The sequence below is a fragment of the Erigeron canadensis genome, chromosome 7, assembly GCF_010389155.1.
Source record: "Erigeron canadensis isolate Cc75 chromosome 7, C_canadensis_v1, whole genome shotgun sequence".
NCBI lineage: Eukaryota > Viridiplantae > Streptophyta > Magnoliopsida > Asterales > Asteraceae > Erigeron > Erigeron canadensis.
In genome coordinates this window covers 5,196,330-5,211,558 of record NC_057767.1, presented here as the reverse complement: position 1 = coordinate 5,211,558, position 15,229 = coordinate 5,196,330, and the positions used below count along the sequence as shown (strand labels likewise).

Here is a 15,229-nt window from a genome sequence, read left to right as displayed (position 1 = left end):
CATCTATTGAGAAAAGGTTAATTAATTGTTTTTTTTTCATTAATTCAATTGGCTCTATTATAAATTATCATATTTTTATTGTATGTATTCAAATAATTTAAAATTTTTAAACAAATGATGTAATGCTAAACATGATAAAACTGCTTTCAACAGAGTGTCACCGCCGTGATAAGTTGCTTCTCCCAACGACGACTTGTTTTCATCTCATACTGGATGGTACATCAGTTTCATATCACTCAATACAGCCCCCAAGACGAGGGACGTGCCGTTAACGTAGTCATCGACTAGCTTGAAGACTGGATGCCGTAGAGCAAATTATTGGGAGATCAGCCTTACGGCTCCATCTTACATAAACTCATAAAGTAATTAGATACATACTACAGTATATATAAATTTTAACTTATTACGTTGATTCATTTGTGTATAGTTAACCCTAGCTAGATAATATTTCTTTAATTACTATTATATATCATTTTAAAAACATGATTATATTAATTGACGATTAAAAATTTCTACTCCATACAAGTAAAAAAATAAGCCATGAGGGCAAACCAATTAAGTCTCTCTATATATAAGTTCCACCATTTGCTATAAGCCTATAAACAAAATATTACGAGTAATCAATATTCAAGAGAAGAAGAATATATATATAGTTATTAACGTTTGAATATATAGCGATGCCGCTATTCATACAAATATTCGCCTTTGTTCTTTCCCTTTGGGTCATTTCAATATCCTTTAAATGGATTTTGTCAAATTCATTATCAAAAAACAAAAAAAACTTACCACCATCTCCGTGGAAGCTCCCGTTAATCGGAAATCTCCACCAGCTAGGGCCGAGCCTTCACCGGTCTCTCATGGACATGGCCAAAAAACATGGTCCACTCATGTTGGTTCATGTTGGCAGCGTACCGATGCTTGTAGCTACCTCAGTAGAAGCATCTCAATTAATATTGAAAACACATGATTTAATCTTTTGCAATAGACCTCATTTAAAAATCGCCAATAAAATATTCTATGGCCTCAAGGACATAGCCTTTGCTCCTTATGGAGAACATTGGAGACAAGTGAAGAGCATTGCAGTGATCCAACTCCTAAGCAAGGCACGAGTTCAGTCATTTCGGAAAGTGAGAGAAGAGGAGACAGCTAATATGCTCCATGAGATTGGAGAAAGTTGTGGATCTTCGGTTAATTTAAGCGATCTGTTTGTTGCACATACAAATAATGTGGTTTGTAGGGTGGCCTTGGGAAAGACATATCGCGGGCTAAAGTTTAGGAACTTGTTGTCAAGGTTAATAGGTCTCTTGGGTTATTTTAGCATTGGAAGTTATATTCCTTTGTTGTCGTGGGTTGATCGCTTGAGTGGTATAGAACGCAAAACAAATGAAGTTTGTAAAGAATTTGATGACCTTCTTGAGGGTGTTATTGAAGAACATATAAAGAAAAGAGAGACAAAGGAAGGTGATCAAAAAGAAGCTCAAGATTTGGTAGATATCTTGCTTGATGTTCAAAGAGAAAGTGCAGGCGGCTTTGTGATTGACAAAGATACCATTAAAGCTGTCATATTGGTATGATAGATAGATTATCTACATAAATTACACGTTTATAAAAATTAAAAAAACTCCGCTTCTCTAAAAGGAATTATGTAACAACAACATATATAAACTAAGGGGTTTCCTTCTGTACAAGAGTGGAGATGACAGAGTGGGCTAGTGGTTGGCCCGTCAGTGATCCCAATTTGCTGTTATATAAAAAAAAAAAGCAACAAGAACATAAATTACTTTTAAATACTTTGCAGGAATTATTTGCTGCTGGAACATACACAACATCAGCAATCATAGAGTGGGGAACTAGCGAGCTAATAAGACATCCACGTGTAATGAAAAAGCTACAACAAGAAGTAACAGAGATAGCAAACGGAAGACCCGTGATTACTGAGGATGATTTAGACCAAATGAATTACCTAAAGGCTGTTATAAAAGAGACCCTTCGGTTCCATGCTCCAGTTCCACTACTTGTTCAGCGAGAAACCACTCAAGATGTCAAACTTATGGGTTACGACATCCCAGCAGGCACATCGGTGGTCATCAATGCTTGGGCGATAGCAAGAGATCCAACAGTGTGGGAAGAACCAGAAGAGTTTACACCCGAAAGGTTCTTGAACAGTTCCATTGATTATAAGGGGTTACATTATGAGTTCACTCCATTTGGCGGCGGACGAAGAGGGTGTCCTGGTGCTCAATTTGCTATAGCAGTTAATGAGCTTGCTATAGCAAATTTAGTATATAAATATGATTTGGCATTGCCAAATGGAAAAGCAGGGGAGGAATTGGACATGACTGAGATGCCAGGGATTGCTGCCCATAAGAAGTCTCCATTACTTGTTATGGCGACTCCTCGATTCTAGTACTTAATTAGTTATTATGTTGCAAGTTTCGAACAATCCTAATTAAGCATATCTCTTTGAAGTATGGATGGGATAAATAAAATTAAGGTTAAGTTATTATGTTGTATCTTAGAAAATGTTGTTACATTTGCATATGTTAAACTAAGTACATCTTGTATCTGAATCTAATAAATGTATAAATGTGTGGTTTAATTCAAGGTCATAAGAATTGTATTATAAATGCATGGCCTAACCGTTGACAAGTTGTCAAAAACAACTATATATTGAAAGTCAGGTTTTTAGTTGAATCGGTTTGAGGTCTGGTTCGGGTTGGATTGATGAACCAGCTCGTTGAATCATAGCTGAAAACGCATAAAGGATGGGTCACCAGGCTTGACAATGTCGTTTGACCATGTTTTACTATTTTGACTTAACTTGTACTTTGTACATTTACATTTATTTACTTTCTAGCATGGCCGAGGGATTAATGGTTACAAAATGGTAAATGAAATCAGGGAGTTTTCATCAGATTTTTATTTTTATTTTTTTACATTTATTTACTTTCTCTTTATTACTCGTAGAAGTTTAACCTCCTCATCTACAAATGCATAAGTGTTTCTCTCTGTTTCTTTTGTAATTGTCCAAACCTTTTAGCTTATTTTTAGCAAATGCATTTGTATCCCTTCGGAATTTTCCATCACTTTACCAAATAATATATACATCAGACACTAAATTTTTAAGAGTACAAGTAAATATATGATGATGGTTGTGTACAGAAGTTATGTGGTCGTGCTTGGCAGTCATGGGGTCGTGTATAATGGCTGTTGTGGTCGATGGGTTGTGTGTAATGGTTGTTGTGGTTGTGTACGGCAGCAATGATGGCGTATGGTGTCGTGAGATAGTTGAAAAAAATGAGGGGTGATGGTGTTTAGTATGTTTGAAGATCCCATCTAAAAGTCCAAACACTAATTCACTATCCCTTCAATTTCCTTTTTACATTTTTCTTTTAGCACAAAATAGGTTAACCCAATTCTCCAGAAAACCTAGCTGGGTTTCAGAGAATTGGGCAGTCAAAATACCAACCACTACTCGGCCACCATATCGGTCACCAATTCAATGAGAGACCTAGCTTGTAAGTCCATCGGTCCACACAGTTGTTCATGTACCAGTAGAAGATTCGGCAACTACTGCGGCCCCTGCTTCTTCAGGCAGAACTCCAGGCTGAGGAGTTACTCGAAATGCTGTCAAGATATCAGTATCCTTGGTTTCATATTTAGGAGTATAATAAGTCAATTTATAATATTTAACACCAGCTTTGAATCCAACACTAGCTTTAGTCTCTATTTGTGGTGACATAAATCCCTCCCTACAACTCATGAATTAAGAATTCTCACAACAAGGTCTACTCGACATGAATTAGGCGTTAATGAAACTTTTTACAGGAACCTTTCACAAAATTCCCCACTAATTTTTTTTTACGAGGGGCGATTTAAATAGTTGTTTATTATACTTATAAGAGCGAATCCAAGAATGTAATAAAAAAGGGCCCTAGCTCGAGAATAGAAAATGGACTCTTAAAATAATTTTGTTTCTCACACCGGATGTAACACTCATATATAAAAAAATATCAGTCTTCTTTTTAGAACAACAATTGTTAAACATTAACTATTCCAACCTTAGCAGTATGCACCACACATGGACAAGGTCTTGTTAAAATGAAAACGTATTCAATACGCAAAGAACCCGAAAAATATATTTAATATGAAATAAGTAGCTTATAAATAAATATATATATATATATATATATAGAAAAGTTATTTTGAGAACCCTTTTTTTTTCGAGAATATTTGAGAACTTTTCAAATCAAGCCCAACCGATGATTATTCTTTACATGAAAATTGTTTTTTGATTGTTTTCTGAATAACTTAGGTGTAATTTTGAAGTTTATAATTGTGTGGAGGCATGGATTATCATCCGTTATATTATTATGTTGAGATTTGGATTATTGATCACATGTGCACGAATATTGCTATGATTACATGTGATTGACTTGCATACATGTGATCATGGCAATATTTGTACACATGTGATCAAAAATCCAAATCTCCATATAATTGTATAACGGATGATAATTCATGCTCCACACAATTATAAACTTCAAAATTATACATAAGTTATTCAGAAAACAATCAAAAAACAATTTTCATGTAAAGAACAATCATTTAGGCTTGATTTGAAAAGTTCTTAAAAGTTCTCGAAAAAAAAGGGTTCTCAAAATAACTTTACCATATATATATATATATATCATAAGCTTATATGTATAATTATTTTTATGAATTATTATAAATAATTATTTGTGAAAAATATATATAATAATTTGAAAAGAGATATTTTTTTTTCAACAAACAAGTACATTATTAATGTATTACACAATTAAATACCCAAACAAAAAAACTTTTTCTTTAACCTTTGTTCATTCTTTCTTTTAAAAATATAAAAAAATGTAACTTTTTTATTCTCGCAATGGAAATATCTATCTCAAAATTAATGATTTAATGACCAACTACTTCCAAAAATAAGTATATAAAAACGAAGATAACATTTGTATGTATTTTCTATTAATTTTTTCTAATTTTCAGAAAATTTTTTACAAATTACTAATTTTAAAAATTTACGTTGTAATAAAATGGGAGTGGAGATAACTCACTTCGCTGTCCCCACACTGACTCTGTCCTTGGCATCAGCCGACAAAGTCAACCCAAGTTTTAAAGCTTAGGGGGAGAGGAGTCATGACTCCCAAATTCTCATCCCTCCCAAATTCCACCAATCAAATACTTCCAACTCAATTTTCTTTTTCAACCCTCCCAAACATTTTTAATGGCATTCATGACTTTCTCATCCCTCCCAAATTTTTAATGGCACGCTCCCCCCAACGGCCATATTCTCTTCAACCCGCAACGGGCTTTAATCCCGCCAGCCATCATGTCGTCGTCATGCCAAGCTATTGGCGCCGGTGTTCCCTCGATGACATGGCCATGCTATTTAGATGCCGCTTGCCACTCCTCTCCCCTTAATATTGACCCGTTTCCATATAACTTTCATATCATTACCACGAGGCATGAGTGTACTGTTGATGAGGGTGTGTGAGGTATGCAAAGACACATGGCTTACAAAATTTAGGGGGTACAAAACTTATTATATTTGTGTGTGTGCGTAAATACTGTGTATTATAATTAGAACTAAAGTGAACAATAAAATTTATTTTAATTGTAATATATTGTTTGAATTATGCTTTGCTGTAGCATTGTATTGATAAAAAAAAAATTAGCTTGTAGAAAAAACAATAAACGAAAACAAAATGAGTAATGTTGTTAAAAATTATTTTCGGCGTATAACTTTCATCAGCGATCATTGATCATGTTTGAAAGACCCACCAAAATATTAACAAAATATTTGCGGGGCACTACCTAGCTAGCTATCGACAAAGTGCTTGAATAAATATTTGGAGTAATAATTTAACTTAAACATTATTCATAGTCATATTTGGTACAAACTTGCTTTATATAAAAAAAATAAAAACATGACCAAAAGTAATTATAAGTTAATCTACCTTTACCCGATCGAATTGGATGTGTATTATAAAGATATTATGGTTTAAAAACTATGACTAAATGACTAAGCATAATCATATATTTTGCCACCTTTAGAAATTACTATACATTGATAAAAAGTGACGTAGACAGAAATTTGAGATAATTAATCAAATTTGTTGATTCAAAGAATACCAGGAACAATTCTTCAAATTATCATTGATTCAGATTGAATGCCGATAATCTGGGATTCACACACTATACACTCACTGTGAATAGGGGGAAAATGATTTTTTTATATTTTATAAAACTGATCATTTCCCAAGGTTCTAGTACTGTAACATCCATGAATTTTGACCCGTTGACTTTAAGTGTAATGTTATGAATTATAGTAGTTAATGATATCTTTAAATCCATCTTGTGGTTAAATGACTAATTGTATACTCAATGAGCCGGTTGACGGTGTGCTAGATGTTATGTCGTGGGTTTTGAACTAATTAGTTATGTTGACGGGTCAACCCATGGATCAAAGTCTTGACCCATGACCCACCTTAGTCAACCCAACCCCCACCCACCTTATCCTTTCCTTCCCTTATTCTTCTTATTTCTCTCTCTTCTTTACTCCCAAGAACACACTCTCCTTTCACTCTCTCTCTAATTTAATTCATAGTTCATGGAAATTCAAGCTTAGTTAATGCAAGAATAATAAATCTTATCACCATTTTAACTTCATATCAAAAACTTGGATTCCAAAGTGCAAGAAATGACCTCATTTGAGTCAAAATTCGGGTTTGAGGATTTGTGAAGCTTTTGGTAAGTAAATTCTACTCTATGACCTTCACTTTATGTTAGTAAATGTATCTCTAGTTGTGCCAAAACATTTTCGGGTCACAAATCGGGCCAAAAGTCGAATTAGGGTTTGTCTAGGGTTAGTAATGGGTTAAACCGAATTTGAGCTTGAGTTTGGTGTTTTGAAGAAAGATTTTGAAGTGGGTTTGGGTTATTCATGTGTAAACATGCTTAATTATGTTTCATATTGAGTTTTGATGCATCACAAATCGATTTTGGGTGTCAAAAATGAGTTATTGGTTAGTTTTGGTGTGTTTAGGTTGAAATGGTGTTGCTGGTGCTGAACTGGGTGAGCTGCTGCGCAGCTAGTTAAGCTGCCCCGCAGCTTCACGAGTCTGTTTTTCAGCTGCGGCGAAGCGATAAGTTGCGGCACAGTTGGGGGCTTCAATCACTTAACTTTTTCCTAGCTTTAAATCTAACATCCTAGGATCGTCCCGACCTTTCCGGAATGTACTCTTATGACCTTATTGGTGCCCTACACATGACAAACGAGTCGTTTAAATTTGGGTGTCCTCTTTGGAACCTAATTCAAGACATTAACATAAACTAAATAAACATATAACTTATGTTTGAGAATGAGGAGACCTTGGGGCGACTTCATTTTGGTTACAAACTATTACATGACCTCCCTAACGACCATGTTGGGTCCCGAAAGTCTTTCAAAGCCATAAACCAAAGCTAAAACCTAGTTAGAGAATCGTCTTTGGTGAATAATGCATGTCTTGTATACATTACTAGGTTGTGGACGCGTGAAGCACTATAATCACTTATAATCTCATCTTAATTCGATATTAGCCTCTTTTGCCAATCAAGGTGAGTTCGTATCTCCCTACTCTATTGAGATTCGGGCTGAAAAGTGTACATTGTGTGTTTATTTGTTTGAATTAGTTGTTTGTTGATTGAATGATGATTGATGGATGAATTATTGAATTGTTTTGTGTATGTTGGTATTGAGAAATGTTATATTTAGGTTAGATGTACATATACATGGAAGTCGACTTCGCTTTCAAAAGGTTTGAGATGTGGAGGGTTAGCCACTGGTACACCCTGTATACAAACATCGAGGATTCTTTGAAAGCAAGCCCTCTCAAGTGTATGTATGTATAGTTTGATCATATTGTTGGTTATTGGATGTTGGATTGATGGATTGTTGGGCTTGCATTGTGTTGGTTGCTTTGAGATGATTTGGTTGTCTGTTGAGACAAATGTGTTTATCCAGGTATAGACGTATACACTGGTGTTGGTCATCCGGGTTTATAGACGTATATTCACCGACGTTTTTGAGATGCCACATTGGTCATGGTGATGACCTGTGAGTATCGTTGCATAGATGGCATAATGGCCATACATATTATATGTATTTTGGTTTGGCATGCATATCATTCACATCATGGCATTGACATTGCATTGATTGTTCTTATACGTTTGTTATATAGTGATGCATTGGTTGGATGATGTGTAAGACTACTTGTATGTGATGATTGTTCTTGTTTTTATGATATGTGGTTATGGTCGGTGGTTCATCTTGGGCCACCACTACGAACTCACCAACCTCGTGTTGACTTGTAGAACACTTTTCAGGTATTCAGGTGGTTCAAGGATGTGATGCATGATCTGGTGTAGCTTTTAGATTTGGGCATGGACTTTATGGATCAAAGATTCATTCGCCCACTTTTGGATTAATGCTTAGGATCGATAGCCATCTCTAGAATTCTCTTTTGTAAACTTTGATGGTCATTTGCTCCTTGTGCATTGTTTGAATATTTGACTTGTTGTGGATTCACCGAATTCATTAATGTCATTTAGTTGCCTACGATAATCCCTCCTTGTGCTATATGATTTCCGTAATATTCCGAGCCCTAGCTCGGGGTGTTACAAGTACATATAAATAAATAAGAGAATTTCTAACAGGCATAAAAACATTAGTGGGCCGAAAGTAATAACAAAAAGAAAGTCCAAAAAATCCCGAAAAACATATAAATTTGTCCAAAAGTCATAGAAAAAGGCCGTTTCAGGGCACGAAAGTCAGCTTGCAGCTTGATGATCCTCGTTTTTGCGGTTGTTTCGACTGGTCATACGCCCAAAATGGAGCCTTTGTAGCTCAAGTTATGCCCATTTTAATTAGTGAGGCCTCCTTTAAAGCGTTGTCTGGACTTCCAAATATATCATAGCATGCTCATCTATACTTGAGCCCGCATCAAAAAGTGTATGCTTTGACCGTATATCATTCTTAAGGAAAGATATTTACTAGTCGTAAAGAATCATCTTAGACTGTTGGGCAAAAGGCTGTTTGAAGATTTTAGCAGCTTCCGGTTTCTATATTTTAATTAGCAAAAAAGCTTATGTTAGATCAAAAATCTCTGTTTATATAAGAGAAGTTTTAAGCTTTTTATTTTTTGAAAATTAAAAGCTACTTATGTGATGCTAGTAATTGTGAGGGCAATGTTATAATTAACCATAAATGCTACTTATAGGATGCTATAAAAATATATATTAAAGGTGGTTATAGGGGTAGTTATATATAATAAGTAGTGTAACCACTCCTACATCCATCCCTATAATCGACCCCCTCGCAGACTCCGTCCATTGTTCAAGGGGCCAACATGGAACTGTAAATTGTCTTACAATATGTTTTAGAACCCCCTTGGCCTTTTGTAATTAACACTCATATTAGTTTGGATCAGATTAATATTTCGATCTAGTAGAAGATAAAAAAAAAAGCAAAAAAAAAAAAGTCATGGAACCATCTTATTATCTGTTGTTACATATTGGACCAACTGACAATGTGAAGTTATTGTACTTAGTAAAGGCTTTTGTCTCCCAGGATGTAAATCCAGGGATTAATACAAATGAAAATTTAATACTCCGTATTATTTAGGTGTAATATAGATGTAATTGGGTCTTTCTACGGTAAGATCTGCTTACATCATAACCTTCTATCTACACCTTATAGGTATTATGGCTCAAAATTTGTGGAAAACGGAGTGAGCAGTTTCTTTGTTTCTTTCTTTATAGATGTTATAAGAAATTTGTCGTTAAAAATATATTCCAAGCCAACAACAATGTAAGGTAATTATATATATACACGACTACACGCCTTACAATTACATGCTTTTTCCCTTAAACCCGGTATATCAATATATGATGGTGAAGGTTGAAAACCTCCGAAATGATATAGTAAGCCAAAAAGGCGATATTTCCCAACCACCAAGTTCTTCCCAAATGACATGGAAAATGAAATGGTAGATACTTCTTTAAAAACTGATTAATGGTTGTCACTGATTGCATTCGACATACATAAATAAATTCTGGGAGTTTAAAATGGGCCATCACAAGACCACAAAGATGACCAAAGCCCATACAGCTACTCCTCGTTTCAACGGTCACTTTAACTCGTCATTCACCATAAACGGAGTCTTGTAGCTCAAGTTATAATCAGTTTAGAAAAACCTTTTTTTAGAATGGCAAGTGTTAGATGTTAATTGTTTGAACCCCAACAATGACATCCAAGATGGACAGTATGCTAGAAGTTGGAACTTGCACACTCCTGTAGAGCAGAAGTGATAACACGTATGCCCACACCTTAATCATGAAATCTTGAGTCTATTAACATAAGGGCCCGCTCCTCTACAACTATGCCCGCAACTAGTTAGGCTTAGCATGCATGTGTTGACCCCTTTAGTTTCTCAATCAAGTTATCTGTTTTGACCCATTCCACCATCTTGACCCATTATAAATCTACATTGATATATTTTTGGTCAAGTTAAGGTGGCTTCAATAATCTAGTTGATCAATCATGAAGGGTTGGGATCCTTTTCAAATGTTAAAAAGAGGATATGGAAGACGTGTGGGTACTCCAGAACATATACCAGTAACCAGATTTAATGTGGTCATACATCTCTCTATGTTATACGGAAATAACAAGGTTTTCAGGTCCACTGACACATATACCAAATTTATTCATAGAGGTTCAAGTTGGATACTATTTATGTTCTTGTTTTAAATGAAAATTGGGTCTGCAGCATTGTGGGTACATGTTTTTGCATTTCTGCTTTTGCCATTTAAAAGTCCATCACATTTGTTCATGTTTTGCAGAGTATACTTGGTTCACATGGTAGCTTACTTAATTTTAGGCTGTTCAGAAAAAAAAAATGAAAAAGAAAAACTCTTTTATTTTATTATTTCAAATCCTTCTTCAAAAACATATACTTAGCATTATTACAAAGATGTAAGAACTCCATAATATGTAAAGTACTAGAAACGAGGAGTCGCCACAACTAGCAACGGGGACTTCTTATGGACAGAAATCCCTGACAATTCACTCATGTCCAATTCCTCCCCTCTTTTTCCATTTGGCAATGCTAGATCATATTTGTAAACTAGATTTGCAATAGCAAGCTCATCAACCGCAATAGCAAATTGAATACCAGGACATCCTCTTTGTCCAGAACCTATTGGAACAAGCTCGTAATGTAACCCTTTATAGTCAACTGGATTGTTCAAGAACCTCTCGGGTTTAAACTCATCTGGTTCTTCCCACACTGAAGGATCTCTTGCTATCGCCCAAGCATTGATCACCACCGGTGTGCCTGCTGCAAGTAGTGGGAGTGGAAGATGGGTCCTTAAGTTCTCCTTGATGACAGCCTTTAGGTACTTCATCTTCTCTAAATCATCCTCCATAATCACGGGTCTTCCATTACCTATCTCTGTTACTTCTTGTTGTAGCTTTTTCATCACCCGTGGATGTCTCAGTAATCACAGGTCTTCCATTACATAGCTTTTTCTGTTACAAGCGGCAGTTTATATGGTTGCCGCTTACACCCGGGTACATCTAATATTTGATGAGATTTGAAAGTTAGCATATGTGGCAACCATACTTGTAAGTTTTTGATTGGTCGGATACATCAGATTGATATTTAATTTGAAAGTTCATTACATGATATAGTCATTTCACGAAATTTTTACACAACCATAGACATTTGATCATAGTTGGTTACATTCACAGGTAAAAATCCATGTTTTATTTTTATTTCAAATCCATCTTCAAATATTATTACAAAGTTGCAATTACTCGCCATATGATATAAAGTACTAGAAACGAGGAGTCGCCACAACTAGTAACGGGGACTTCTTACGGACGGAAATCCCTGACATCTCAGTCATGTCCAATTCCTCGGCTCCGTTTCCATTTGGCAATGCTAGATCATATTTGTAAACTAAATTTGCAATAGCAAGCTCGTTAACTGCGATAGCAAATTCAATACCTGGACATCCTCTTCGTCCAGCACCAAATGGAATGAACTCATAATGTAACCCTCTATAGTCAACTGGATTGTTCAAGAACCTCTCAGGTTTAAACTCATTTGGTTCTTCCCACACTGAAGGCTCTCTTGCTATCGCCCAAGCATTGATCACCACCGGTGTGCCTGCTGGAATGTCGTAACCCATAATGTTGACATCTTGAGTGGTTTCTCGCTGAACAAGTAGAGGGACTGGAATGTGGAACCGAAGGGTCTCTTTGATGACAGCCTTTAGGTACTTCATTTTGCTTAAATCATCCTCAGTAACCATGGATTTTCCGTTTGCTATCTCTGTCACTTCTTGTTGTAGCTTTTTCATCACCCGTGGATGTTTTACTAGCTCGCTAACTGCCCACTCTATATTAGTGGATGTCGTATCAGTCCCGGCTGCAAACACGTCCTACAAGATATGCAAATTAAGTATTTAATTTGAAAGTGCTTTAACTATAAACAGAAAGTGGATGTTTAAGTTGGGTTTAAGACATGTCTTCACACACATACTGTATCTCACTCTAGAAAAACTCTCTATTAATCAACCCCACAAAGGTAGGAAGTGAGACTCGATCCCAGATAAATCCTCCCAAGACCAAAGACCTTATTAATGGGTCACCAATTACCTCATTTTCTCAAATAAAACAATTATAAATAAAACCATACCAATATGACTGCTTTGATGGTATCTTTGTGTACCACAAAGCCGCCTGCACTTTCTTTTTGAACATCTAGCAAGATGTCTACTAAATCTTGAGCTGCGTCATCACCCTCGACCTTTGTCTCTCTTCTCTTTATATGTTCATCAATAACACCCTCAAGAAGGTCATCAAATTCTTTAGCAACTTCATTTGTTTTGCGTTCTATACCGCTCAAACGATCTATCCAAGACAACAATGGAATATAATTTCCAATGCTAAGATAACCCAGCAGACCCATTAACCTTGCCAACAAGTTCTTAAACTTTAACCCACGATAAGTCTTTCCCAAGGCCACCCTGCAGACCACATTATTTGTAAGTGCAACGAACAGCTCGCTTAAATTAACTGAAGAACCATAACTTTCTCCAATCTCTTGGAGCATATTAGCTGTCTCCTCTTCTCTCACTTTTCGAAATGAGTGAACTCGTGTCTTGCTTAAAAGTTGGAGCACTGCAATGCTCTTCACCTGTCTCCAATGTTCTCCATAGGGAGCAAAGGCTATGTCCTTGGAGCCATAGAAGATTTTATTGGGGATTTTTAAATGTGGTCGATTACAAAAGACTAAATCATGGGTTTTCAAGATTAATTGAGATGCTTCAACAGAGGTGGCTACGAGTAGCGGTACGCTGCCAACGTGAACCAACATGAGTGGACCATGTTTCTTGGCCATGTCCAAGAGAGACTGGTGAAGACTCGGTCCTAGCTGATGAAGGTTGCCAATCAATGGGAGCTTCCATGGAGATGGTGGTAAGTTTTTTTTGTTTCTTGAATTCGACAAAATCCATATAATGAATATGGATGCAACCAAAAAAGAAAGTGATATATCAAAGGGGGGTGTTTGTATAAAAGAAAGCATTGCTTCAATTCAATGTTATTTATTCCTCCCTTGAATGGTTATTGCTTAATTTGCTTATGGTTTTCAACTAGTAGCTACAGCCATATATATAGTGTTTATGCATGAGTTTTTAATTAGTTTACTAAAAAAGCTAAAAAAAAAAACGCAAATTGATGAAAAGCTATCGCGAGAACATGAATGTCCTCATTATATACCGCTACGTACACTATTTTAATTTTTTTAATTTTTCAATTAAAACTATAACATTTCCCTTCTAACGACTACTATACTTTAATAACATAACTTTTTGAAAAAATTATGTTTTTGGTACCTATAGTTGTTACCGTCTTTAAGTGAGAAAATTACAAATAATATCAAGATGTTGGTTATTTTTTCCACTTTTGATACCAAACACATACACCTTTTATTTTTTAGTTAACGTCCCACGTGACCAACACGTGGGGTATCAAAAATGAAAGTTTTCTTACTTAGAGGCTATACATGAAAATTTTGACAACTTCAGGTCAAAAATTTTGATAATTATGGGTTTTTGAATAGTTCATTTAATTATTTAAAAACATTTAAGGTTCGGGTTTTTATACACGTTATATTATAACATATATACAAGTACTATTTTTAAAAATATTTTAAAGTTAAGACATAAATATACGGATAACTTATTTGTAAAAAAACTCATAAAATGTACAACTTGTGAACAACTTAAAAATATATGGAAATGACTTGGTTTGAACGGAGTTTGATGACGTCAAACTCGATCTATCTAAATATATTGTAGATCGTAAGTATCAAAATACCTAATTAAGTTATAAGACATGCGTGCTTTATCAAGCTTTTAACTTAAATATAAAGGTTTGATAAAACATAAGTCGATTTTTACTCAACCTGCAGATCTTCTTATCTCTATTGTGCAACAATTAAATTCGGTTTCCAAGTCTTTACTTGTTAAGGCGATTATATATATTGATTGAAGGTAGATTTGGAAGTTTTGCAATAAATAAATCTTTAGTCATGTTATAAGACGCGATGAGATTGTTCAAAACTTGTACATTTATGAGTTTTTTTTTTTTTTACTAACAAGTTATTTGTATATTTATGACTTGAGCTTAAAACATTGTTGAAAGTAGTACTCATATATATGTTACAATATAATATACTTAAAAACGCAAAGCTTAAATGTTTTAAAAAATTAAATAAACTCTTCAAAAACCGATGGTCATTAATTTTTGAGGAAAAGTTACATTTTTAGTACTTGGAGTTGTCAAAATTTTCACATTTAGTTTCTAAGTGAGAAATTTTCATTTTTGATACCCTCACGTGTTGGCGTTAACAAAAAAAAACGTATGTGTTTGTTATCAAAAATGAAAAAATAACTAACTTCTTGATATTATTTGTAATTTTTTCGCTTAGAGACTATAAATGAAAATTTTGACAACTTTAGGTACAAATAATATAATTTTCTCTAATTATTTTAACAAGCTATTCTATATTTTACTTTGACAAATAACACTTTATTATTGTAATATTTATAATTTATATTTTTTATATTATCTAAATCT

The 15,229-nt window shown here is 34.8% G+C and overlaps 2 protein-coding genes across 2 annotated transcripts; one reads left to right on the top strand and one right to left on the bottom strand.

Annotated features, from left to right (window-relative positions):
- The first annotated feature begins 677 nt into the window (after positions 1-677).
- LOC122608459 (cytochrome P450 Tp4149-like) lies at positions 678-2,543 on the top strand. Its single transcript, XM_043781566.1, has 2 exons — positions 678-1,568; positions 1,799-2,543. Exons 1-2 carry the CDS (start codon positions 678-680, stop codon positions 2,405-2,407), a joined length of 1,500 nt encoding a protein of 499 aa, XP_043637501.1. The 3' UTR covers positions 2,408-2,543.
- A 9,293-nt stretch (positions 2,544-11,836) lies between these two features.
- Positions 11,837-13,712, bottom strand: LOC122608179 (cytochrome P450 Tp4149-like). Its single transcript, XM_043781268.1, has 2 exons — positions 12,783-13,712; positions 11,837-12,525 (listed from the first exon to the last, which is right to left on the bottom strand). The coding sequence occupies exons 1-2, from the start codon at positions 13,671-13,673 to the stop codon at positions 11,917-11,919; spliced, it is 1,500 nt and encodes a 499-aa protein (XP_043637203.1). The 5' UTR covers positions 13,674-13,712; the 3' UTR covers positions 11,837-11,916.
- Between the last annotated feature and the right edge of the window lie 1,517 nt (positions 13,713-15,229).

Bases quoted from the DNA above. Each gene is read 5' to 3' on its own strand.
- LOC122608459 (XM_043781566.1), top strand. From the start codon at position 678: ATGCCGCTATTCATACAAATATTCGCCTTTGTTCTTTCCCTTTGGGTC. The intron at 1,569-1,798 runs GTATGATAGATA...AATACTTTGCAG, and splicing joins CCATTAAAGCTGTCATATTG to GAATTATTTGCTGCTGGAAC.
- LOC122608179 (XM_043781268.1), bottom strand. From the start codon at position 13,673: ATGCTTTCTTTTATACAAACACCCCCCTTTGATATATCACTTTCTTTT. The intron at 12,526-12,782 runs GTATGGTTTTAT...CATATCTTGTAG, and splicing joins CCATCAAAGCAGTCATATTG to GACGTGTTTGCAGCCGGGAC.